The sequence below is a fragment of the Pteropus alecto genome, unplaced genomic scaffold, assembly GCF_000325575.1.
Source record: "Pteropus alecto unplaced genomic scaffold, ASM32557v1 scaffold88, whole genome shotgun sequence".
NCBI classification, from domain to species: domain Eukaryota; kingdom Metazoa; phylum Chordata; class Mammalia; order Chiroptera; family Pteropodidae; genus Pteropus; species Pteropus alecto.
In genome coordinates this window covers 2,202,581-2,230,308 of record NW_006494611.1, presented here as the reverse complement: position 1 = coordinate 2,230,308, position 27,728 = coordinate 2,202,581, and the positions used below count along the sequence as shown (strand labels likewise).

Here is a 27,728-nt window from a genome sequence, read left to right as displayed (position 1 = left end):
TGTTGAATAACTATGTTGTATACCTGAAACTAATATCATAGTGTGTATTAACTATATTTTAATAAAACAAAATAAAATTTAAAAAATGAGATGACGCAAGGGATGGTTGGCTTACTCACTTCTGTTGTCCCTTTCACATCTTACATCTTTAATTTAAAATGTTTAATTTAAAGCACACCTCAAATATTGAGGCACAGTAACGATAAATTACATCTTATAATCTCTGTTTTTCTCTGGAGTCATTGTCTCTTAAATGTACTCCCTCAGGCATGAAAAAATAATAATCCAGCTCTGTTTTTGAATATGCCGCTTTCCCAGACCACTGGGAGATTGTATTATGAAAAACTCTTCAGTTTTATAACTATTTTTTCTGCTTAAATTCTCTATGTTGTTATCCAATTGTAATTTACATATTATTATGGAAAATTTGAAATATATGTAAAAGAATTGTATAATGAACTCTAATGGACCCATCGACCAGCTTCAACTATTATCCACATTTTCTCAATCTGGTTTCATCTCCCCTTCTCCCTGTACATTTTTGGCAGGGAGGACTGCTGGAATCTTTTTAAACAGATCTCATACTTCTTAAAATTTTACTGTTAAATACTTTGTGTATCTCAGAGAAAAGGCCTTCCCTTTTTATAAAGTATAACAACAGTACCATCATTGCACCCATAAAATTAATAGCAATGCGGGAGTTCTTTGAATTTTTAGGAGCTCCAGCCTGAGTTTACTCCCTTTCTTCCAGGGGAGGAAAAAAAAAGGTAGAATCACCAAGAAGGGTTTTAAGGGTTAAGTTGACACTTGTCCAATCCTTTATACAACTTTCAGAAAATAAATATGGGAAAGACCTGTCCAGAAAAATGGATATAACCAGCATTTACTAAGCACCTACTGTGTACATCTCCATATGCATCATCTCTTTTAACCTTCTCACCAAAGCTGAGAAGCTTAGCAAATACAACCTCTGATTGGTCTACATTAGAGTATCATGACATTATCCTGACTTCATGCTGAATTAATAGGCAGTTCCTACTTAGCGTCAGTGTACAGACTTGTTGATCTGTGCCTTAATCTACCAGATGTTTAACTATAGAAATAATAACCAGTTCATTCTTTGAGATTCCCTGAGTGAATGAGGATAATAGTATCTTAGGCAGAGAGAGCATGAAAATGTCTTTCTCTTCCCAGCCCAGGCTAAGGCATTCCACTTAGTCTTCCCCTCTCTCCAATCCCCCTTCCCTGTATGGGTAGAGTGCAAATCATAGGGCTTATAAATCACTTGTTAGGGTCAGAGGACATTTGTAGATTTGTGCTTGAAAGATTTGAATTTTTGCCTTGGATACCTATAACCATTTATTTAGTAAGTGGCATCTTTAAATAGCAAAATAAAGAATTGCCTCCTTAAACATACTTGGCAGTGGGAAGAGGCCCCTTAAAGTATTCTGGAGGAAAAAAAAATAGGTGAATAAGGAGGGAGACAAAAGGAAGGAAGTGAGAGAGAGAGGGAAACAAAAATCAAAGAACCTTCATAAATCCAGATTGATTTTATGATCCAGCTTGAGATGAACTTATGTGGTAACTTACGTAGTTTGTGTTTTAAATGTCCCGCAGACCCAAAAGTGTAAGCAGAAACCTTAATACCTGCCTTGGCAATGAGACCGTCCCAGACGGTTTACTGTGAAGCTATAGAAACTTAAACTTTAGGGGCCTCTCCTTGCATTAACCCCACCCAAAAGCTTGGTAGAAGTTCTAGAAATGTGTCCCTGTTCTCATGTATATAAGCTTCAAACCACTGAAAATCCAGATCCATGCATGTATCTCAGGAATAGAGTTCTCAAGAGAGTAATGTGTCTATAACCATATCTTGATAAGTCGCACATTTTCCTAATAGTAGAGCTTTCCTTTCTTCCTTTCAATTTTTCTTTGTAATTTGCAAGGTTCTAACCTAATTTGTATTTCATTTGCACAGATGAAATTATGCAGCAGGAAATCAGGCCCTTGTTGGCAGTGGATATAATTGAACAACTTCACAGGCAATTTGCCATTCTTTCAGGTAAGGGGCGAATTCATTTGCATTTCTAGATTTTGTTGTGGGGTCCAGCTGGGAGAGCCCAGCCTCCTGAATCTTGGTGAACATTATACTCAAGACTCAGTCACCCCTTAAGCCTCACCTAGGACTAAAATGAACTGGGGACTATTCAGCTGAAAGGGGGTGGGATCTCATAAATGGCATTCTGTTTGCTGTTGGGTGCAAATTGTTGTTTCTCAAAGGAGTACATTTCTTCAAGGTTATGAAAGAACAGAGCCGAAAAAATTTTTAGGAAGAAAAAATAAATAACTAGTGACATCAGCTGACACCATGATGTTCTTCTAATGTTCTTGTTAGCTGTTCTTCTAAGATCCAACCTTTAGAGAGTCTTGATTTTAAGGGTAAATGAACATTGCTGAGGTTATTTGTTCTCTGAGAGATTTGTCTTTTATTCTTCCTTTTTAAGGACCTAATTATAACGACATTGTTTTGCATTAGGCATTTGATTGGGAATAAAGAGAGGCTAATACTAATAAAATGCTAGAAATTTTCTGAGCCTGGGCACAACCTTGAAAAGTTGTCATTACTAGACTACTATTATTCATTTAGCGAAGGGTGACATGACTTTAATTACTGAAACTGGAGGTATGTACCAAACCCTAAATTATAGTTAGCTTAAGCTTGGAAGCATGGGATAGTGAGATTAGATGTTTTTAGCACACATCACAGAGGAATAAGGTGACAAGTCACTCTGTATCTTTTATATCTCTTCTGAAAAATGCAACAAAGCCATCTTAGATACATCACAGAGAGAATATGTAGTTGGTGTGGATTATTTTACTCTACGACATGAGATGTAAAAAAAGTCACATTTCCTTTTTTTTTCTTATTTAATTTGCTCTAAACTCCTTATTCTACTGAGTTTAAGGGAAATTTAATCTCTGTTATTTGGATACCTCTCCCATCCCAGAGTTGTGTCCTAAGTGGTGACATCTTACATGATCCAGAATATCTGAGAAATTCTCTGGAATTCACCACATTAGTCATTGCTCGTATAGTCACTGAAAGCTCTGTAAGTACGAAGTCCCCAGTTTTCTTATTTCTGCCTGCATTGCCAGTGCTTGGAACGGAGCCCGAAACGTAATAGGTGCTGAGTTTTAAATTGCTCAGGTCCTCCTGGTCTGTCCTGTGAGGCCAGTGGTGCCTTGCTCCCTGAATCCTCCGTCTAGACACCACAGCGTTGGCTCTGGCAGGAGCGTCCCACCAACCTCTTAAAGGTGCAGTCTCAGAGCTTCTCACAGCAAACCTATGATTGTCCAAAATGAAAAGCAGGATGGGGACTCTCTCTGGGTTTCTGGCAACTGCTGCTGTGGCCCTGCACCATGGAAGGCCCTAAGGCCGACATGTACCATGTCTGGAATGGATGATGGGTTGGGGCAAGGTGGATTCCTACAGCTTTATACCAAAACTCTAATGCCTCGGTATATTAGTATATAATTACACAATGAGTATATAATGAATATATAATTTATCTCTTTGTTGGAGTTCTCTACATTTCCCAAAAGTTTATCGAGCATCTTTATAACCACTGTCTTGAACTCTGCATCTGTTAGATTACTTGACTCCATTATATCTGGATCTCTGTTTTGTTCTGTCACATGGTTTCTGCTTCTTTGTCTTCCCATTTTGGCTGCCTTTCCGTGTCTGTTTCTATGTAATAAGCAAAGCTCCTAAGTCTCCCAGTCTTATTAGTGTGGATTTGTGAAGTAGGTGTCCAGTGGCACAGTCCTGAGAGGGGTTCAGCTGCAGGCCAAATTTAGCCCAAGCCTCTACCCCTCTGGGGCCACCTGTCAAGATTCAGCAAGTAATCCACAGATGTTATGCTTATAGTTGCCTCAAAAGGCCACACCAGAAACTGAGGCCAGCTGGCTCCAGTGTGAGTCTAGGCACTGCTCAGCAAGGAGCACCTGACTCACTGAGAATATACCTGGATGTGGCTTGGGTGGGGCCACAAGTTGGGGGAGGCAGAGTTTCAGAGAATCATCTGGGCGGAGCGACCTCTGTGACCCGGTTTGATGACGTCACAGCTATGGCAGGGCTGTGTCTGGCGCACTGGTAGTGGGGAGGGCTCAACAGGGAACAATGGATTCCGCCGGCACTTCTGTACCGATCGAGTCTCGCTTAGGCCCTCACTCCGACAATATCTCCCTGTAAGTCCCTGGTGCCCTCTACATGCAGCCGAACAGGCACTGGTGCTCAGAGCGAGCAGGTCCGTCACTGCCAAAATCCACTCGCAGACATGCCCCTTTAAGAGGCTTCTGCTGCTGCCGCTGCCGCTGCCACTGCTGAAGCCTCTGTCTCACTCAGCCGCTCAGGACCGGGCAGCCCTGTGTCCTACCTCCATCTTACCTTCTGCTGTTACAGAGTGATTTCTTGGATTTCTGCATAGTTGTATGGCTTATTCATCTAGATCCCAGGTGATTTTTCCTTGCTGCTGCTCCTTGTTTCCTTCACAACTTTGATTTGGTCACCAGAGGGATGAACAGAGCCTCTATCATCTATGCCATTTTTTTTCTCCTCCTCTCTTTCTTTATATTTTAATAGTCATTCTCCTCTTTTGAATCATAGTCTGGATGCCTCTCCCCCATCCCTGCCTTTAATCCTCTTAGAAATAATTAATAATGAAGGCATAGAATACTCTTAGTCTTGTAGAGTCCCTAACATTTCGCCCATATGCAAGTGGAGCCCAGGGTTGGCAGTGGTGGCGTTCCCTAAGGCAAGTGGGGAGTTCTCACCAAGGAAGTGAGCGGAGTCAAAACACATATCTCAATCAGAGATGGAGATAGTAACAAGGCACCTGGGAAATAAAAACCAATGCAAGGAGGTCTAGAGCAGTGCTATTTAATAGAAATATAAAGTGACCCATATATGCACTGACCCATATATGCACTTTTAAATTTTGTAGTAACCATATTAAAAACGCAGAAAGGAACACATGAAGTTAATTTTAATAATATGTTTTATTTAACCCACTATATCTAAAATATTATTCAACCTGTCATCAATATTCAAAATTATTGATGAGATACTTTACATTTTTTTTTGTACTACGTTTTGGAAATCTAGTTTGTATTTTACACTTACAGCACATCTCAATTTGGACTGGTCACATTTCAAATGCTCAACAGCCACATGTGTCTCGTGGCTATTGTGTTGGGCAGTGCAGGCTGCAGAAATGGTTCTCAATGGACCAAATGCCTCCTCGATATATCAAATGATTCGTATTGCCCTTCACCATCCTGAAATAAAATTTATAGATATTGTAACCTGTAACAAATAGACTTTGAAGTGTATAGTGACTCAAACAAACACAATAGAAATTTAGATCTTACTCTTGGATCAGTCCAGCACGGATGTTTCTGGTCAGCAGATGACTCTTCTTCATGTGAAGGTTTACTAATAGAGGGTCCTTTCACTTCATGGCTCTTATTACTTATTATCCATTTTGTGGCCTTCTCATTATCTGCATCCAGAAGGCAGACAAGGAAATAGAATATGCTTCTTCTTTAAAGCCTCAGTTCAGCAACAGCACAGATTACATTCCATTGACTTAAACTTGGCTTGGTTATATGGATGCACTTAACAGCAAGGGAAGCTGAGAAATGTAGTTAGCTGTGTGTCCACAGAGGGTGAACATTCACCCCCATACTTACTCATATACTTAAAAAAATTTTTTAATAAAATGTAAAGGAGAACTGTAATGTAAAGGAGAAATAAAAGGAAAGTAAGCATAATGAAATAATATGTATTTCAATATGTATTTCTAGCTACACCAGAAAAAAGAATGAAATCGTCAGGTGCTTCCCCATGTGTGTGACAGGTGCAAATGTGAGGGTGGTGTTGTGAGTTATCAGACACCCTGAGTGGCCTTACCGTAGAGATTTTCCAAAATAGTAAGCAATTGTTGATAAAGTTCTGAACAAAGGAAAGTATTATCTTCCCTTAGTTTATAGGGTACTTGTGTTCCTGGAAAATTCAGTATCTATTAAAACTGTTTAAAAATACTTTATGATTTATGACAACATGGGTGGACCCTGGGGGCATTATGCTAGGTGAAATAAGTCGGAGAAAAACACTTTATGATATCTCATAGGTGAACTCTAAAAAAAAGAGAGAGCTCATAGAAACAGATTTGATGGTTGCCAGAAGTGGGGGTGGAGGTGGGAGAAATGGGTGACGGTGATCAAAAGGTACAAACTTTCAGTTATAAGGTAAGTAAGTTCTAGGGATGTAATGTACAGCATGGTGACTGTAGTTAATACTGTATTTTATATTTGAAAATTGCTAAGAGAATAAATCTTAAAAGTTCTCACCACAAGAAAAAAAGTTTGTAACTGTATGAGGTAATGCATGTTAACTGAAAATTGTGGTGATTGTTTCACAATATATATACATATATCAAATTATGGTGTTGTACACCTAAAGCTAATACAATGTCATATATCAATTATATCTCAATAAACCTGGAAAAATATTTTAAAATCTTCGTGATTATGTGTAAAACAGAGTTAGAGTCTAGAATCAGATCAAAATAGATGGATTTTTCACTTATATTGCATTTCTGGTAGGATATATGAAAATCACATAGGATGTATGACAATTCTTGATTATATAGGACAGATTGTTTACTATCCCAGTCCCTGAGATTTCCAAAGTGTCTGCCGGGGTGTGTGGCTGGCATTTATCCAGCTAAAATCAGTTCTTTTGGGGAAAGAGAAAAGGAAAATAGATACTAGAAGGCAAATGGCTGTAACTGCCTCATTCTCTTTCCTGTTGTTGGTCTTCACCATCTTCCTATAGGATTTCCCAGCATTCCAAATTCTCTATCTGATGAATTCTTCATGTCATTTAATGAACAGATAAAAATTATACTAGGAGGAATGAAGTTTATTTAGGTAATCATTTTACTTAGTTCCAGTAGTTTGGTTTTATCTTCCTTGAATGAGGCTTCTTTGGCCCTTTCTTCCTTTTGCATTTCCATGTTTCTTCACAAGGTGGCACTGAATATCTTGTGGGTTGGCAACGTCTGTCCCGAGGCTCAGTTTTGTTTCTTTGGTGCTTCCGCCTCTTAAGACTAATGTTCAACAGCAGGTGGTGTCCCAAATTAGCCTTGGGGCAGGGAAGGGTAGGGCCTCTCTAGTGTTGAGTATGAATATTAACCAAGATACAAGAAAACTCCACCTACCTTTCTCCATTTAGGTGTGACTAGCTTTAATATATAATTAACAATAAAAGGTAAAATCATTAAATCGTGTAATCATATCATAACGAATATTTCAGGGTGTTTTGGTTCCTTGAAATGTTTTAGCTATTCTCTTGGCAAATATTGGTGATGCAACTAATACAGTGTTTTAATGCATCTAAATTTAGTCTTACTAGAGATGCAGATTCTCTTAATTTGGGTTTCTCTGGAATTTCCTTACGGTTGTGAAACTGCAAAGAGGAAGAATATTAGGTAAAAGCTGAATGTGTCTGATCTAAATGGTTTCAGTCAACATAAAGAGGTAGCTCAGTCTCCTTGTCAAAGCTTGGTATTTTTTTTAAACTTTCAGCATACAGGATTAGTAAAGAGAAACTTCCTGGAGAATGACTAGTCATCCGGACAAATCTCACAGTTTCATACCTTCCTGACTGGTCTTTGAGAACCAAATATTTGCATTAACAATACTCACAAAAGACTTACCAAAATGCTGACTTACTCTTTACATGTACAAATAGTCATGTTTGTTCAATAGCACATTCTTTCCCTTGAAACAAATTTATATGGAAAGTTAGAATGTGAGCAGAAGATCTTATCAGACATGCACTAAGAATGACAGAATGGGTTGGATGATCTTGATGGTGATGTCATCAGATAGACTGCCTGCCTTTGCTTCTCTTTTCTGTAATTTCTTCATAGATCCCACACCCATATTTATCACACAGTCCTTACTAACCACACCCTACACTGATACCTCTTTTGTTAGATAAGTGAAATACATGCAATCATTTGTAGTAATTGGCTTTACTTGGTAGTCATCATTCCTCTTAGCATGGTTCTCCTCCACAGGCATCACCTGGAAGGTGCTTGCAGCGTATCAGTTCATATACCATTGTCTAGGGCATCAGTTCTCGGTGCCTCAGTACCTCAGTAATTTTTTCATAGCCCTTCTTGGCCAGAATCAATACCTAATGGTTAAAACATCTTAATAAATCTATAAATCCTAACAACTGAATAGCCATTTGAAAAAATAAATACACATAAGTTGAAAGAAAAACTAATATTCAAATCTCACTCTTTTTTAAAAAAGTTTGTTTGTTTGTTTATTATGATGACATTGGTTAACGAAATCCAGTAAGTTTCAAGTGTACAATTCAACAGTAAGTCATATATATTTTGCGTTGTATGTTCACCGCCCATAGTTAGATTTCTTTCTGTCATCACATATTTGACCCCTTCTACCCCGTCTACCTCCCCCTTACCCACTACCCTCTGGTAACCACTAGTCTGTTGTCCATGTCCATGAGTCTCTGTTTGTTTTTCCTGTTTGTTTGTTGCTTTTAGGTTTATATCCAACATATAAGTGACATCATATGGTTTTCAACTTTTTCTGTTTGGCTGATTTCGCTTAGCATGATTATCTCAGGGTACATCCATGTTGTCGCAGATGGCAGTTTTTCATCTCTTCATCATCTATTGTAGGATGCACTTCGGTTAAATTTCACTCTTAGATAACTACAATTATCACAAACCTTAGAATCAGACTAGATGTCACCAACCTCATTTCCTGTTCTACACTGATTTTCATACTACCCTTGCTTTTATTTGAGCAGCCACCAAAAACCCACCTTTACAAAGACACAATGCTATTCTAAAGAATATAGTGCATTAATGCTGAAAGTGTGAACTACCTCAAGCTAGTCGCATGCATGGTGTCTAACAGATGCCAACTATTGCTGTTTTCCTCAAAAATTTAAAATATTCAAGATGCTTCTGTGAGTTCACTGTGGTTTTCTGAGTAGCTGACACACAGTTTGGGAACTGTGGGGATAGAACTTAGTCATGTGGCTACATCTAACAAGGAGGTTGGGAAATAGAATCGATTTAATTTAATCTGGTGGTCTCTGTTCCAATGAATTAAATATTTAAATATTAATTTTACATTTTTACTCACTGGAATGTCTTATATTTCTGCATATAAGTTATTGAAGGGCAGCTGATTATGCCTCTTTATAATAATAATAACTATCACCATTTATTGAGCACATAATATGTAATAAGCACTCTGCTAAGGTGCTTTTCATATGTTCTCACTTAATCCTCACAATACCTTTTGAGGTAGTTACAAGCAGTATTAACATATATATTATTCATGTATATTATACATATAAATATATAAACTCGTATGTAAGTTAAGTATCTTGCCTAAAATCACATAGAAATTAAGTGGCAAAGCAGGATTTGAACCAGGTTGTCTGATTTTAGAGCTAACTTTCTTAATCACCATGCTATTTTTAGCTTTGATATTTACTGACTACAAAAATGAAGAGAAATAATATATATTTGTTTTGGCATTATTTCCTATACTACCTACGCTAAAATAATTAAATCAACATTACCTTTTATACAATAACTATCTTCAAAGGATTAAAAAATTGAATTCTCACATCACTCAGCAAATATGAAGGAGGAGAGAGACTTGATTAAAAATGGTTCAGTGTCAACCTTTCCACATTCTACTGTAAAATAATATAGATTGAAAAGGGGGAGGCCAATGCACATCTCCCAACTTGATATTAGTCAGACTCCTTTACCTGCAGAGGTGTGACATGAAAACATTTTGCTATTATCTTGACTACCCATTTTTCTTGCAGGAGGTCGAGGGAAAGATGGTGCCCCCATCATCACTTTTCCAGAGTTTGTGGGATTCAAACACATCCCAGATGAAGACTTCCTGAATGTCATGACCTACCTGACTAGTGTTCCCAGGTGAGTTGAACACAGCATTCTGCTACCTTCCTTGTCACTTTATTAATGGCTTTATTCCGCATTTCCCATGTGGCAGGGCTGAATTAAGATGTAACTTTCCATAGGCACAGCTCTCACTGGTATATAACTTGGTCAATTTCTCTTATCCATTAGTCACAGACGAGTGATGTGTAATGAGACTAGAAAACAAAGATACATGAACATCAGTTCTGTCTCTGTGGTGCTTGTAAGAGTTACTTAATAAACATTGTTGAGTGAATGAAAAATTGAACAGCCAAAGCTGTCTTTGTACCTTTAGGTTCATTGTTCTAGATTAAGGTGATTCTGACTTCCTGGGGCCTGTCTTCTGGGACACATGGCTACTGCTCAAGGAGCTTAAGCCATGTTAGGAATTATTTATCTCCCCTAAATAAGGAATTTAGGGACAGATTTTGTAATTGACATTGTTGGATGGAGAAACTAAGGCACAGAGCAAGGAAACTGAAAGGCTAGAATGAAAAATGTGCTTGTAGCGGAGACCAAAAAAAAAATGACAGAGATGCTTTCAGGCATCCATTACTTCCACTCTCTGCAGCATGGGTCTCACATCTTCATGCCATTTAAGTTAAGAAATAGCCAGGTCTCCAAAGATTGGAGTGCAAGGCAGAATTCATATTGGTGACAGTCATTTCACAGAGATAGAGCTGGGAGTGAGGTCCAAACCCGATTCTTTTTTAAAAGATTTATTTTCAATTATGGTTGATATTCAATATTATTATATTAGTTTCAGGTATACAGCATAGTGGTTAGACATTTATATAATTTACAAAGTGATCCCCCACAATTAATCTAGTACCTACCCGGCACTATACATAGTTATTACAATATTATTGCATATATTCCCTATGCTGTACTTTATATCCCCTTGAGTATTTTGTAACTACTAATTTGTACTTCTTGATTCCTTCACCTTTATTACTCAGCCTCCCAACCTCCCTTCCATCTGGCAATCACCAGTTTGTTCTCTGTATCTATGAGTCTGTTTCTGTTTTGTTTGTTTGTTTATTTTGTTCTTTAGATTCCACATATAAATGATATTTATCTTTCTCTGATTTATCTGGACCTTCTAGGTCCAGCTATGTTTTTGTAAATGGGAAGGTTTAATTCTTTTTAATGGCCAAGTAATATTCCGTTGTATATATGTACCACCTATATTGTAGATAATATTACAGTGAACATAGGGAGCATATATCTTTCTGAATTAGTGTTAGGGAGCTTTTTGGATAACTACCCAGAAGTGGAATTGCTAGGTCATAAAGTAGTTTTATTTTTAATTTTTTGAGGGGTCTCCAAACTGTTTTCCATGGTGGCCGTACTAATGTGCAGTCTCACAAACAGTGCATGAGGATTCCCTTTTCTCCACATCCTTGCCAACACTTGTTGTTCATTGATTTATTGAAGATGGCCATTCTGACAGATGTGAGGTGATAGCTCATTGTGGTTTTAATTTGCATTTCTCTGATGCTTATGCTGAGTATCTTTTCATATATTGTTTGGCCATCTATATGTCCTATTGGGAGAAATGTCTATTCAGGTCCTCTGACCCTTTGTGTGTGTGTGTGTGTGTGTGTGTACATGTGTTTATAATCTAGTAAATATCTGCATTTGATGGATGTAAAATTTGCTAATACTCTATAACTCTTTACTGAAAAATTATAAATCTCTTGGTTCATAAGGAAGTTATTTATAAATAAATAGTTTTGTTTACTATGGAGAAATAAATAACTTCTTTCCAATAAATCAGGGATTTTTTTAGCCAGTACATTACTACACATGAAACCAGAACCTAAACTATTTCTGAAGTAACAACAAGTTAATGTTAACTATCTTAATGTTGTATTCCTGGTTATGATGTATATCATGTTAACAGTATAGTATGAAGCAGGAACCCACATGATTTGATATCTATATTATTACCAATCTAGATATTGACTGAGGTTAGCTATGCCTTGTCTTATTAGATATCACAGGTTAAGGAAGTTCTGCTTGTAGATAACACAGATCTTAAGGTGAAAAAGATCTTTAAGAAAACAGAAGGTATAAATACAACAAATTTGGTCATTGAAACAATTTCTATTGTTTCTTCTCTGAATGGAATTTTTAAGAATTATTGTACCAACTGAACCCTATTACCTATTAGGCTTTAGGGTAGGTGCTGAAAATACAAAGATGATAAGAATGTTCTTGCGCTACATGGTATTACTTTCTAATGGGAGGACATAGGTAAACTGACAGTTACAAAGCAAGGAGATTAGCATCATAATGGAGGCATAAATCTGTAGCTGTGAGAGGGCTGAGTCCTGGAAATGCTTTATTCATTTTTCTCCTGGCCTGAATTTCAAATGAGCATTTGCTTTCTACTTGAAACAAAAACGTCCTGGATTCTTTAAAATTTTTTTTTCCTTTGTACCCTTCATCAAGCTTCCCCTAATGTTGACATCAAAACTAATAAATTAACATTGGTACAGCATTTTAGTAGGTTGTGTCTCCTTTGTCCCTAATCTGTGACAGTTCCTTAGATGGTTCCTGCCCATTTTTAATTGGATTTTTAATTTTTTTGGGTGTTGAGTTGTGTCAGTTCTTTATAAGTTTTAGATATTAACGCCTTATCAGATGTATCATTGGTGAATATCTTCTCCCATTCAGTAGGTTGCCGTTTTGTTTTGCTGATGGTTTCTTTTACTGTGCAAAACATTTTAGTTTTAGTAGTCCCATTTGTTTATTTTTTCTTTTGTTTCCCTTGCCTCAAGAGATACATCAGAAAAAATGTTACTAAGAGCAGTGTCAGAGAGTTTACTGCATATGTTTTCCTCTAAGAGTTTTATGATTTTGGGTCTTACATTTAAGTCTTTAATCCATTTTGAGTTTATGCTTGTATATCGTGTAAGAAGATGGTTTAGTTTCACACTTTTTTACATGTATCTGTCCAGTTTTCCCAGAATCATTTATTGAATAGATCGTCTTTACCCCATTATATATTCTTGCCTCCCTTGTCATAGATGAATTGACCATATAGACATGGGTTTATTTCTGGGCTCTCTATTCTATTCCATTGATATATGTGTCTTTTTTTATGCCAGTACCATGCTGTTTTGGTTACAATAGCCTTATAGTATGGTTTGATATCAGGTATTGCGATACCTACAACTTTGTTCTTCTTTCTCAAGATTGCTGTGACTATTCAAAGTCTTCTATGGTTCCATATAAATTTTAGAATTGTTTGTTCTACTTTTGTGAAAAATACATTGATATTTTGATAGGGATTGCATTGAATCTATAGATTGCTTTGAATAGTATGAATATTTTAATAATGTAAATTATTTCTATCCATAAGTACAGTATATGCTTCCATTTATTTGTATCTTCTTTAATTTCTTTCTTCAATGTCTTATAATTTTCTTAGTACAAGTCTTTTACCACTTTGGTTAAATTTATTCCTAAATATTTTATACTTTTAGATATAATTGTAAATGGCATTGTTTTCTTCATTTCTCTTTCTGATTGTTCATTATTGACGCATAAATGCAACTGGTTTCTGAATGTTAATTTTGTATCCTGCTACATTGCTGAATTCATTTATTATTCTAATAGATTTTTTTGGTGGCATCTTTAGGGTTCTCTAAATGTAGTATCATGTCATTTGCAAATAATGACAGTTTTACTTCTTCCTTCAAATCTGATTCTTAGATATTGCTGTGTCCACTCTCCAGCAAAGTAGACTGGCCCCACCCTCCATAGTTTGTATTGCTTATGATATCATCTCCTACTTAACTAACGTATGGTTTGGAATTTACACAACAGCCGCACACGTGTGTGTGTATGTGTGTGCTCCCGCACATGCTTTTGTGCTTGCTTTCCATCTGCCTCATGTGATCTAGTGGTAAACACCAGCTTTGTGATTGAAAGGCCACCTGGAGTCTGATCCCACCTGTGGAGATTAGGAAGTTTGATTAGTTTGCTTTAACTATACCCACTCTAAAAGATGGGGTTTTTTTTGTTTTGTTTTTTACCCTCTTACTTTGGAAAGAAGGCTATGGATTTATTTTTAATGTACTTCTTCAAAGTTCCGTGCTTAAATTCCATTTCACCAATTCCCTCCCTCTCCTCCTTCCATCCCCACATATGGTATGCATTATGTAGGCATGTGAGGATTTGGGGCTTTGTTGGTTTGAGGTAAGGATACTGTGGTCCCCGGGCCTTGCTTATGTGGTTCTCTCTGAAGGAACATCTTTCTAGGCCTGGCTAACTCCTACATATTCATTATTTTGCTCTCACAGACTCTATTTCCTCAGAACTCAGAGCTTACCCCTTGTATAGCACCATAGTAGATGAGAATACCAATAGACCGTGAACTACTCAAGAAGAAGAGCCAATTTCTTCTTCTTTTTAAATCTGTAGCCCTGGTACAGTGCCCAGCACACAGTAGGTTCTAAAGAAGAAATGTTGGTAGAATTTTCAGTTTTGATATGATTCATTTCAGTCAGAAGGTATTGTTATAGGGTGAGAAGGGGAACAATGACTGAGAGGAGAATCCTATTCCTCTCTCGTATCTTGACCTCCCTGGGCTGTAGGGAGTTGAACTTGGTCTCCCTCTTTGGCTTGTTACATTCCAAAATAATCACCCATCATTTTAGCACCTTCTCATTCTGTGGGGAGCAACCAGGAAGAGAGTGAGCAGGGAGGTGGGCAACAAGTGGATGTGCCCACCCCCCATTATATTTGTTTTAAGCTCACTAATTTTACTGAGTCCCTGGATGCAGTCATAAGCTAAATGAAATGGGTGACTTTCACCTTGTACTTACAGCCTTTTCTGAGTCACACTGAGGACAGTATATCAAGTGCCATCTCAACCAGTGTAGAGAGAAGCACTGAGGGGTAGAAACTCCCATCTCACAGATATAGAAAATTAGACAGAACAAGGAAGCTCTTGTTTGGGCCTGATTCCTTTTTTCTGCTCTATGTCCTCATATAATTGCTGGTAAAGGAGTATTTTCCTTTCCTCGAATGCTCTTTGTCCCTTGAGAAAGAGTAGCTGTCTGACCAGTTATTCCCCTTTCCTCCTCTTGGCCTTTGCTCATACCCACTCCCAGCCCCACCTCTTGGATTCAACATAAAACAGAGACAACAGGTAAGAAGGCCTGAAAGGGGAATTTGCCATGAACGTTATTGTCTAGCTTCCATTTCAGATTCCAAAGATTGAAACCACCCTAGTTCCTTTTATGATTCTTATTTATAAAAATTTGCATCTTCCTACATGTTACCATGGTCACCAGGCATGAGAGCCCTTCCTAGGTTGCAGAATGTTTTATAGGCGGTGGCAGAGGGCTTGTGACTTTGAACCAGGAAGAACTGATAGAGTAGAAGAGAATGACAGGATACTCAGGACAGGGAAAGGATATTCATATATTAATTAGAGCTACTGTTTTCCTCCTCTTAGTCTTATTCATTTCTGCCTTTATCTTTAATATCATCTTCCTTGTGCTTTTGGTTCGCTTTCTTTTGGTCACTTTTTGAGTTGAAAATTATATTTATTTTTATTTTATGAATGTAAACGTTTAAGGTTATGAATTTTCTCTGATCCCTTCTTTAAATGTATCTTATGAATTCTGATATGTAGTATTTTTTATCACTACGTTTTAGAAATTCTGTAATTTTATTTTATATTTCTCCCCTAACTGAAGAGTTGTTTAATGGAAGGTGTTTTGATTTTCAGGTGTTTTTTTTTTTTGTGGCCTTATAGCAGGATCAATTTTTGTGGATGTTCCATGTGTACTTGAGAAAAATGATGAATTCTCTATTATCAGGATGTAAATTTCAACACATACCCATTACATCTTCCGTATTGTGTTGTTTAGGTCTTGTATAACCATATGGATGTGTTACGTTTGCTCTGTCTTATACTGAAAGCGGTATATTAAAATCTCTTATGTAAAGTGTATTTCTGTCTCCTCATATCTCTTTTAGTGTCTGCCTTAAAAAGTTAGTTATTATGTTATTTGGAGCATAGATATTTATAACTATTTTATCTTTATTGTGAATTGTGACTTTTAGTATTAAAAAGTGTTTCTTGTTATGTTTAATGCTTTATGGTTTGAATTATACTTTGTCTGATATCAAGACTGAACCCCCTTGCTATTGTTTCCATTTGCTTAGTATACTTTTGTCAATTTCTTTATTTTTAGCCTTTCTGAATCACTTTGTTCTAGATTTTTCTCTTGTATACAGTATATAGTTGGTTCTCACTTTATGAGTCAAATTGAAAATCTTTTCTTACATTAGATGAATTAAACCCATTCATATTTATTGCTATGACTGATATGGTCTCAATTTTGTCATTATTTTGTTATAACTACTAGGTATATTTATTGCATTCCTCTACATGATGTGTTTTCTTTGCTCTTTTTATTTTTAATTTGCCATTTAGGATGATTTGTGATTTTGTCCTTGTATGTATACCTTTTTTTAGTGCCATTTGTCATTTTCGACACCATCCTTTGATTCCCACCTATCGCCTCTCCAACAACGTCCTTGTTATTTTCTCTTCTCCTCGCCTTTCTTCCTCCATCTTTTAACTTGCATTATTTCTATATGTTATTCTTCTATCATATGTAGTATTAGACCTACAATTAAATATATTAAATTAATCCCTTTGCTGGTTTCTCCAAGTTATCTTTTGATTGGATCTTTACTAGAGTCTTCAAAAAAGGATCCTAGGTACAGAATTTCCTGAGTTTTTACATGTTTATAACAGTTTTTATATTGCCTTAATACTTGAAAACCAGCTTGTCAGGATATAAAATTTTTGGTTCACACATTTTGGTGATGAATTGTTACAGGATGATGTTCCATTCTTGTATTTTGCTTTTGAGAAGTATGATGACTGTCTATTTCTCTTGTTCTAGTAAATTATTTTATCTTTTTGCCTGGAGGTGCTTAGAATTTTTACTTTATTCTTACAACTTAACAGTTTAACTAAGATATGTCTCAGAGTTGACTGTTTCAGATCTACTTTCTCAGAGGCCTGCTAGGTCCCATCAAGTATATGTAGATTCAGGTCTTTTTTTTCACTTCTGGGAAGTTTTTTTGAATTATACTTGTGAATATTATTTCTGTTCTTTCATTTCCTTTTTAGTCTTTAGGGACTTCGATTATAAGTATGTTGGCTCTTTTTTGTCTGGCTTCAATTTCAACCACTTGCTTTCTGACCTTTTTTACTGTCCCCGCCCCCCTGCCCCCCATTTTCAATCACTTGTTTTCTTTATGTTATTCATTGTCCCTTATTAAATTTTTGTTCAAATATGTTATCCCTGTGTATCTTGTAATTTAGACTGCATTTCTTGTATGATTCTATCTTTTCCTTTTATTTTTCTGACTTTAAAAAACTCTTATTTTTTCTTTTCTTTATACATTAAAAAATCCATTTCCGTTCTTGGTTTTTGAGTTTCTTATTTAAGGTGTTCTCCCCCATACTTCCAAATTCTTGTTTGTAGACATGTAATTCATTATGTTGCAGGGTTTTTTTTTTCTGCTTGATGACTAATTTTTTGGAGGAATTTGCATTATCTAAAATGTTTTTATAAAATAGACTTTTTAAAAGAGCAGTTTTAAGTTCACAGCGAAGTTAAGCATAAAGTTAAGAAATTTACCATCCAATCCTTGATGCCCCCCCACCCCCCACCCAAGGTACAACCTTTCACGCCAGAGTGGTACAATGATGAAGTACATTGACACACCATTGTCACCCCAAATCCATAGTTTATATTAGTGTTCACTCCTTGTGTTGTACATACTGTGTGCTTGGATAAATGTATAATGACATATATCCACCATTATCATATGGAATAGTTTCACTGCCCTAAACATCCTTTGTGCTCTGCCTGTTCATCTCTCCCAGGCCTCCGACCCTGCAACACTTGCCGTCTACTGATTCTTTAACTGTCTCCATAGTTTTGCTGTTTCCAGAATGTTATGTAGTTGGAATTACACAGTATGTAGCTTTCTCAGATTGACTTCTTATTTGTACACACAGACCCAGGGAAAAGCCCTGAGACTGAAAATCTACTCTGTTATTGGAGGGCACAGAAAAATTAAAAAAAGAGGCAGGCCGCACCAGTCTGGCAATGAACAGTTCATTAAGGGAAACTTACTATGAGGCACATCTTGGGCATCGGTGAGACAAGTGGGTATCCTCTACACTGCATGGCAGGTGCTAAAGAATTGTATAGAATAGAGCAGGATGGATGGGGCACTGATGCATGACCCATCCCAGATAAGGGAAAATACCTTACATGCTTGCCCCAGGACAGGGCAACAGTTTGTTTTAGGAACAAGCATGCTGTGGGGCATAGGGGAGAAGTCGATCAGATAGTCTCTGAGGGAATTTACAGGACATAATATCATTTGTGGCCCAGATCTAGCTTGTGGGTATGACAGCGGTCACGTCATGGAAGTCTCCTTTTCACACTTCTTTCACTTAATGGTATGCATTTAAGTTTTCTCTATGCCTTTTCATGGCTTGATAGCTCATTTCTTTTGAGTACCGAATAAGATTCCATTGTCTAGATGTATCACAGTTTATCCATTCGCCTCCCAAAGGACATCTTGGTTGCTTCTAAGTTTTGGTAATTATGAATAAAGCTGCTATAAACATCCATGTGAGTTTCTGTGTGGACATAAATTTTCAGTTTATTTAGGTAAATACCAAGAAGCTTGCTGGATCATATGGTTTGAGTATGTTTAGTTTTGTAATGATCAAATGATCAAATGATCTTCCAAAGTGGCTCTACCATTTTGAATTCCCACCATTAAATGAAAATTCCTGTTGCTCCACATTTTTGCCAGTATTTGGTGTTGTTGGTGTTTTGAATTTTGGCCCTTTTAATAGGTGCATAGTGGTATCTCATTGTTTTAATTTGCAATTCCTTAATGACATATGTTGTTAAACATCTTTAAATATGCTTATTTGTCATCTGTGTATTTTCTTGGTCAAGATGTTCATTTTGGTTTTCTGCCCATTTTTAAATTGGATCGTTTGTTGTTTTCTTAGTGTTGAGTTTTAAGGTTCTTTGTATACTTTGGTTAACAGTTTTTTGTTTTTCGTTTTTTACTATATCTTTTTCAAATATTTTCTTCCAATTTGTAGCTGATGTTCTCATTCGCTTGAAGGTAAAAGTTTTGATTCTTATTGTTTTGTCCTCTTTATAGTAACTTTGTATAGATGAATACTTCTTGCATCTCTGCATTTAGTGGACAGGGTTGGTAGTTTGGGGTGGTTTACAAGATTCCTAATTCAAGAATACCATCTTTTGTTAGTACATCTTTTATCGATGTACTTTTAAAGATGTAGATCATCTTTTATTGATGATCTTAACAATTAGTTAGGGGAAAAAGATTTGTATCCTTGATTTTTTTTCTCTTGTTGGATGCTAAAATTTACCTCTTGCATCTTTTTGTCTTTATCACATAGTCACTATTTCTCCTTTCCTTTCTTTTTCTCTCATAGAAGCTTTACCTTTCCAAGACTTCCTCTTTGAATCCTTCTCCATTAGGTACCATGATTTACCAGGACTCTCTTTTTAGTATCTTTGCTCTTAGAGTGAACTTTTTTTTTCTAGAGATGGTTTTATCTCAATCTTGACACTCTCTATGTATTAGTCAGGGTTTCTCGGAGAAATAGAACCTGTGGGACTTGAATGGGCTAAGAGATGCCCAGATAGCTGGTAAAACACAATTTCTGAGTATGTCTGTGACGTTTCTGGAAGAGATTAACATTTGAATTCATGAATTGAGTAAAGCAGACGTGGATAGGTACCATCCCATCTCTTAAGTGCCCGAATAGAACAAAAAGTTAAAAGAAGGGTGAATTCTTTCTCTGCCTGAGCTGAGACATCTCCTGCCTTGGTTTATTTATTTACTGTACTGTAACTTTTTTATTTTAGAGTGTACTCTTTCTACTTAAAAAAATGTTTGCTGTAAAATAATATGCTGTGTTTTGCCAGCAGCAACCTCATACATCTTGTGTTTACGTTGTCTCTTGATCATATAATTTTCTCTTGTACTTGATTTAATCTTGTGTTGTTTAGTTCATCATGGCCCCTAAGCAAACAAAATCCACTGCTAATGTTGCCAGTAAGAGGCCACATTGAGTGATAGACCTGGAAACAAAATTAAGAGTGATTAAGGACTACAAAGGTGGAACATCAGTAATGATTTTTGCTCACTGGTCAGGCATGCTCCATTTCACCATAGCTACGATCTTGCAAAGCAAGAACAAAGTGACAAAAGCTGTTAAAAGATCTGCTTCACTGAAGGCAATGAAACTAACAAAAATTCGAGAAGCAGCGATAGCAGATATGGAGAAACTTCTAATTACCTGGATTGAAGATCAGACACGGAAGCGTCACCTTTTCAGCACCATGACCTTCACAGCCAAAAGTAAAAGCTTGCTTGCGATGTTGAAAGAAAAGGCTGAACCTGGTACGATGTTCAATTTAATGCTAGTTCACGGTGGTTTAAATGATTCAAGAATTGTTATTCACTATCGAATAAGAAAGCGAATGTGAGTCTGTGAGTGTTGATGTGAAAGCGGCTGAAGAATTTTTTGAAACTCTAGACAAGCTGATCATGGAGGGAAATTACTTGCCAGAGCAAATTTTCAATATGAATGAAACCTTTTTATTCTGGAAATTGGTGACTGAAAGGACTTTTATCCATTAGGAAGCCAAATCAATGCCATGTTTCAGGGATTTTTATGGACAAGATAAAATTCTTGTTTAGAGGCAGTGTTGCAAGCTACAAATTGAAACCCTTTGTGATATGACACAGTGAGAATCCCAGGACCTTCAAATATATCAGTAAGTATACACTGCCAGTTTACTATAGGAGCAATAAGAAGTCATGAATAATATCCCATTGATATCAGTGATAGATTATCCAGACAGAAAATTACTTAGAAAACAGTGGCCTTAAGTGACAGATTAGACCAGATGGACTTACTGATATTTTTAGGACTAATTACCCCAAAGTAGCAGAATACATATTTTTCTTAAGTGTGCATAGAACGTTTTTCCAGGATAGACTACGTGTTAGGCCACAAAACAAGTCTCAGTAAATTTAATAAGATTGAAATCATATCAAGCATCTTCTCCGATAACAGTGGTATGAAACTAGAAATTAATTACAGGAAAACAGAAAAACACAAACATATGGAGGCTAAATAACATGCTGCTAAACAATGAATGGGTTAACAATGAGATCAAGGAAGAAATAAAAAAATACCTTGAGACAAATGAAAATGAAAACATGATGACTCAAAATCTATGGAACACAGACAAACCAGTTCTAAAGGGGAAATTTATGGCAATACAGGGCTTCCTCAAGAAACAAGAAAAATCTCAAATAAACAATCTAACCACACACCTAAAGGAATTAGAAAAATAAGAACAAGTAAAACCTAAAGTGAGTAGAAGGAAGGAAATACTCAAGATCAGAGTAGAAATAAATGAAATAGAGTCTTAAAAACAATAGAAAAGATCAATGAAGCAAAGAGCTGCTTCTTTACAAAGATAAACAAAATTGATGAACCTTTAGCCATACTCATCAAGAAAAAAAGAGAAAAACAAAAGTAAGACAGAGAAAGACAAAAACCATATGGTTTTACTTATATGTAGAATCTAAAAAACAAAATAAACAAAACAGAAACAAACTCATAGATACAGAGAACAAATTGATGGTTGCCAGATAGGAGGGTTAGGGGGAAAAAAGAGTGGAAAATTGAAAGGGATTAAGATGTACAGATTGCCAGTTATGAAAACAGCCATGGGGATGTAAAGTACCGCTTAGAGAATAAATACCATGTCCATCACAAAACTTTTCTAGTATTTTGGGATCAGAACACATTTACCTCAACTCTTATGTTTAGTCATATTCAGAATGTCAGTTTTGACTCATCAAAAGTTCAATCAGGAGTTACTAAGATAGGAAAAACGAAAAAATATGTGAAAATATTTTCCATACTAAATATGTATATATATATATGTGAATTTTGTATGAATTTTATAGCACGAGCATTGGCCTTAGGGTCTGAAGACTTCAACTAAATCTTAACTCTACACATAAGTGTGTGACTTTGGGCAAGTTATTAGTTTTTAAACATCTCTCAGTATTAGTTTTCTCATCTATAAAGTAGAAATATTATGACCAACCTGGTTGTGAGGATTATACTAAATAGCATTTATGCAGTTGTCTAGCACATCATAAGACCTTAGTGTTATTTAAAAGTAACAGTAGAGATAAAAACAGCAAAGTGTTACCTAAAGAAATACATTGTTCAGAAACCCCATTTCCTGTGCATTTGGTTTAGTTGAGGTTTTGATGCTTTTGTTGAACTCGATAGGGTGGAGAAAAAAAACTCACAGCAGTTGATATTACTGTATGTTTAGAATGTAAACCTTTTGGGAAGACTGCCTTTAAAATGGTTGTGATTCATTATTTCTTCTTTCTGAACTATGGCCTATGCACAATGTATCAGGAGACACAGCCCTTTATGTACACAGGTACTTTCCCAGTAGAGCCCACATCGTTTACCCAGATGCTCTGGTTTTGGGATTTGTTCTGCACGGAGCTAACAAGAACCTTGTTGTAAGAGGCATTTGCCCGCAGTTTGGCTGGGCGGCCACGTGGGTTGTCAGTTGATCTTATTTCATAGATCAAAAAACAGCCTGTGTTTATGTACTATATAATATTTGCTGAGCCTCTCTCAGCTCCACCTTGTTTAAGAGTTCCAGATGCTCCCTCACAACTCACCAATGATTGTTTGATTTAAAGAAAAAAAAAAAGAAAAAGCAAACACTAGGAACTGCAAAATATACAGAATAAACCTGTCAGAGATAGAAGCAAATCTGCCGTAAGATGAAATCGAAGGAGAGTAAGACAGTAGGGTTCAGAGCCTGCTCATTAGTATCAGAATTCCGAGTTTGAAATTCAGTTTTGCTAGTGTGACATCAGGCAAGTCATTTTATTTCTATCAGCCTTTGTTTCTTCATCTATAAAAAGGAGATAACAATATCTATTTTATAGATAACTATATATATGCAGATAACAATATATCTGTTTTATAGATAACAATATCTATTTTAGATAAAATATCTATTTTGTTAAGATTAAGTGATATAAAAAAATTAATGTGCCTGACAAATGATGGGCGCTCAGTAGATAGTAGCTATTATTATCTAAAATGATCATTTATTATTAATGTCAGTTTGTTTTTGCTGTACTACAAAATTTTCGCTCATCTTTATATCCTCTTTGATCAGTCTGACACATGTTGGGCACTTGATAAATAGCGATCTTTCTTTTTAAATTTTGTCATTTTTTTTCACAACTTGAATTTATTTTATTCTTTTGGTTTTTAAACTTATAGTTTACATAGAGTAGAGTACACAGATCTCAACTGTATAATTCAATGAATATTTACCTGTTTATATACCATGATCAAAGTATAGCATATTTCTGTAAAGTTTCCCTCCTCTTCTTTTCCATCTATATCTGCACCCCTTACCACCTCCTTTCTATGCCTCCCTTCCCCAAGGAAACTACTATTCTGACTTCTATTACCGTTGATTAGAAAAATCACAAAATATTTGAGAGTTAAGCAACCACCTCTAAATAATCCATAGGCTAAAAAAAGAAATTACAAAGGAAATTAGAACACATTTTTAGCTGAATAATAAAAATATATCAACAATTATATGATGTAGCTAAAACAGTGATTAGGAGGAAATTGTTGCTTTAAATACTTATAATAGAAGAGAGGGAGGGTTTAAAATCAATGATTTACTCTTCCACCTTAAGAAGTTTAACAAAAAAGAGAGAGAATGACAGTGAAACCCAAGGAAAGGAAGAAGGAAATTGTAAAGAAAAGAAAAAAGAAAGATAAATGAAATAGAAAACAGAAGAATAATAGAATTCCAGTTTACTTACATGGAGATCAGAGATACACCCTTTTCAGTCCTTTAAAATTTGTTGAGATTTGCTTTATGGCCTAGGACTATTTTGATAAATAATGGATTATTTTGATAAATGAGCATTTGAAAAGAATGTGGTATGTCTATAGTTGTTGGATGTCAAGTTCCTCAAAGTCAGGTCTATATCCTTACTGATTTTTTTGGGTGCTTGTTTCATCAATTACTAAGATCCACCTCTGTGTATTTACCTATTTTTCTTTTAGTTCTATCACTTGTTGATTATTTTGAAGCAATATCATTTCATATATACACATTCAGGATTGTTATGTCTTCTTGATAAACTGCCCCTTTTATCTTTATGAATCATTTATCTCTGCCAATACTCCTTATCTTCAACATTGCTTTTTCTAATATTAATAAAGCCACACTGGCTTTCTTCTAATTAGTCATCATTGCATGGTATACCTTTTACCATATTTTTTCTTTCAATCTATCTCTGTCCATAAATTTAAAATGTATCTCTTTTAATCAGTATTTTTACTCTGAAACTATTTATCTTTTAAATGGAGTAGTATAGACCATTTCTACTTGATGTGATTATTGAGATTGCTTGGTTTAAATCTACCATCTTGCTGTTTGTACCATCCACAGATGGTACTTGTTCCTTTAGTTCTCCTTTTCTGTTGTATTCTGCTGGGGCTTCCAAACAAAATACCTTAGACTTGGTGGCTTAAACAACAGACATTTATTTCTTTACAGTTATGGAGGCTCGAAGTGCAAGATCAAGGTTCTGGCCGATGCCATTTCAGGGGAAGGCTCCTTTCCTGTGCAGACGGCTGCCTTCTTGCTGTGTTCTCTCATATCAGAGAGAGTCCTCTGGTATTTCTTACTTTTATTATAAGGGCACTGGTCCTACGGAATTAGGATCCTCCCCTTAATGTCCTTATTTGACCTTTATCACCTCCTCATAGGCCCTATCTCTAATTACGGTCACATTGGGAGTTAGAGCTTCAGCATATGAATTTAGTCTATGGCACTTACTCTCTTTTGAATTCTTCAAATATTTTCAGTATTCCACTTTATCTCCTCTATTGGATTTTCAACAACTGGTTCTCTAGTGTAACAACATATATCCTAAAGTTAGCACTATCTCGAATTAATTTCGTACCACTTTATATACAATATAAATAGTATAATTTAATTTCATCCAAATGCTAGTTTCAATAATATACTTGCATTTACTTTATCCCATCCTTAATGCTATTATTGATATATTTTACTTGTATATATGTAATATATTTAATAATACTTGATTATTTCACTTTGAATAGTCAGTAGCCTTTTAGTGAAATAAAAAATGTAGTTGATACTATTTATCTACATTTTTAATGTGTACAGTGCTCTTCACTCCTTGCAGATTTGGGTTACCATGTGGGATTATTTCCTTTCAGGAACATTACCAGAATAGACAACCACTACTTCATGTGAAAGTCTCCTCTAGTATTTGCTCGCTGTAGAAGTTCTTAACTCTCTCTGGAATGTGTTCATTTTGATTTCTTTATCTTCAGTGTTTTCTAATGTCTTTAAGGACAAATATGAGTTTAATTTAACCAATTTTTTTTATAGGAATGAAAGTCTTCCTAATTAGCAGCTTAACTTAATTACCCATATATTTATCCTTTTTCAGACTGTTTATTTTTCTTGCACCTTCATGCTTCTAACTTCATTCAGCCTGGAGAACATCTTTTGATGTTTTTTGAAGTATAAGTCTACTGGCAATAAATTCTCTCAGCTCTAGTTGTCTGGAAATGTTCTCAATTTACCTTCATTTTTTAAAATGAATTTTCAAGGTGTATAGAATCCTAAATGGGTGGTTTTTCTGGTCAATACTCCAAAGATACCGTTCCATTCAATTATAGCTTTTATAGTTTCTGTCAAAAAGTCATTAATTTTGTTATTATTCTGAAGGGAATGCATCTTTTTTTTCACTGGTTGCTTTTAAGATTTTCTCCTTATCTTTAATTTTAAGCCACTTGGCTCTTATAGGCCTAGGTTAAATTTACTTTGTATTTATCCCGCTTGGAATTTAAAGAGCTGTTTGAATCTGTGAGTTGATGTATTTAATCAGATATGGAAAATTACTCACCATTATTTTTTAAAATATTATTTCTGTAGCATAGTCTCTCTCCTCTCTTTTGGGACTTCTGTTCATGTCCCACATCTCTTTTACATTCTGTTCTTTTCATTTTTCACCTGTGTTTCATTTTGAATATTTTTAATTGATCTGTTTTCATTTCCACCTATCCTGTCTTCTGCTGTGTTCAGTCTGCTGTTAAACAAATTCTAGATATTGATGTTTTGTAATTCTAAAAGGGACATTTGATTCTTTATTATAGATTCTAATTCTCTGTTGAAATAGTGCATCTTCTAATCCATTTTGTCTACTTTTGCGGTGTTTTCTTAGCATATTGATCATAGTGAAGTTTTTGTCTGCCAACGACAGGGACATCTTTGAAACTGTATCTATTGATTATTTTATCTCTTGATTATTGTTTACTTTTTCCTGCTTCTTTGCATTTCTATTAATTTTTAATTTTATGCTGGATGTGGTAAATGATATGTTATAGAGGCTAATCTACTTACAAACAACATTGAGTTTTAATCTGCCCCGCCATTAAATTTCTGGTGGATCACCTTAATTTTTCTGAGGACTGGTTTTAGCTTTTCTTAGAGCAACTCCATTTCTGTTTTGTTCTTACTCCTAGAGTGTAGCCTTAGTCCTATGTCAACTCCTATGGTGTTTCATTTATTATAGATTATGGGCTGTATAGAATTTCACCTGAACACCGAGGGTGTTCATCAAAGTCTGTCTCTTCTGGCTAGGCCGAAACACCAGTTGTCTTTCCTCAGAACTATGTTAGCTTCATAAATTTCTCATCAGTCTCACATGTGCAGTTGCTATTGTCTGCCAGCCTCCTGGATTCTCCCCTAAGCTTGTGGGGCCCAGGAACTGACCAAGCATTAAAGTGAAATTTCCATGAAGATTTCTGGGGCTCCCTCTCTCAGGCTTCCCTCCTTGACAGCCACACCCTTCAAATCATGGCCACTTTTCCATCCATAATGCCTATTAGCTGCCTCTTCCACTCAGTGAGCTCTACCTTCTTGCACCATTACCTGGAAAATGTTTCTAATCAGAGAACCTGAGTCAATATGGAACTGTGATAATGGGTTGGTCTAGTGATGTTTACTTCAGATCAGCTATTTATGTTTTCTTACAGATTTTGATTAGCTCTTCTATCTTATTCACATAAAGATAATTTTTAGAATAAAGCTCACCTTTTACCAATATTAGAGAATTATCAAAGGTTTATTATGGGCCAGATACTTTTTGTATACTTGATCTGTTTTAATCTCCATAATGAGCATGTAAGAAATAATAATAATAATAATAATGAAGAAGGAGGAGGAGGAGGAGGAGAAGGAGAATAGTTATATAAAGTGTTACCAAGTGCCAGGCATTGTTCTGAACATTTTATACATCTCATTTAATATTTTACATACCCATTTAATTTTCACATCAACCCTATAGATAGGTATTATTATCGTTCCTACTTTACAAATGAGGAGTCTGAGACACTATAGAGACTAAGTAATGTCCCTC

General features: G+C 35.8%; 1 protein-coding gene across 1 annotated transcript in view; it reads left to right on the top strand.

Moving 5' to 3' along the window:
- The window catches only part of MCF2L2 (MCF.2 cell line derived transforming sequence-like 2), a 187,483-nt gene that overhangs the window by 24,733 nt on the left and 135,022 nt on the right, over positions 1 to 27,728 (top strand). The window contains 2 exon segments of the mRNA XM_025042363.1: positions 1,976 to 2,059; positions 9,950 to 10,064. Coding sequence (XP_024898131.1) covers positions 1,976 to 2,059; positions 9,950 to 10,064 — 199 coding nt within the window.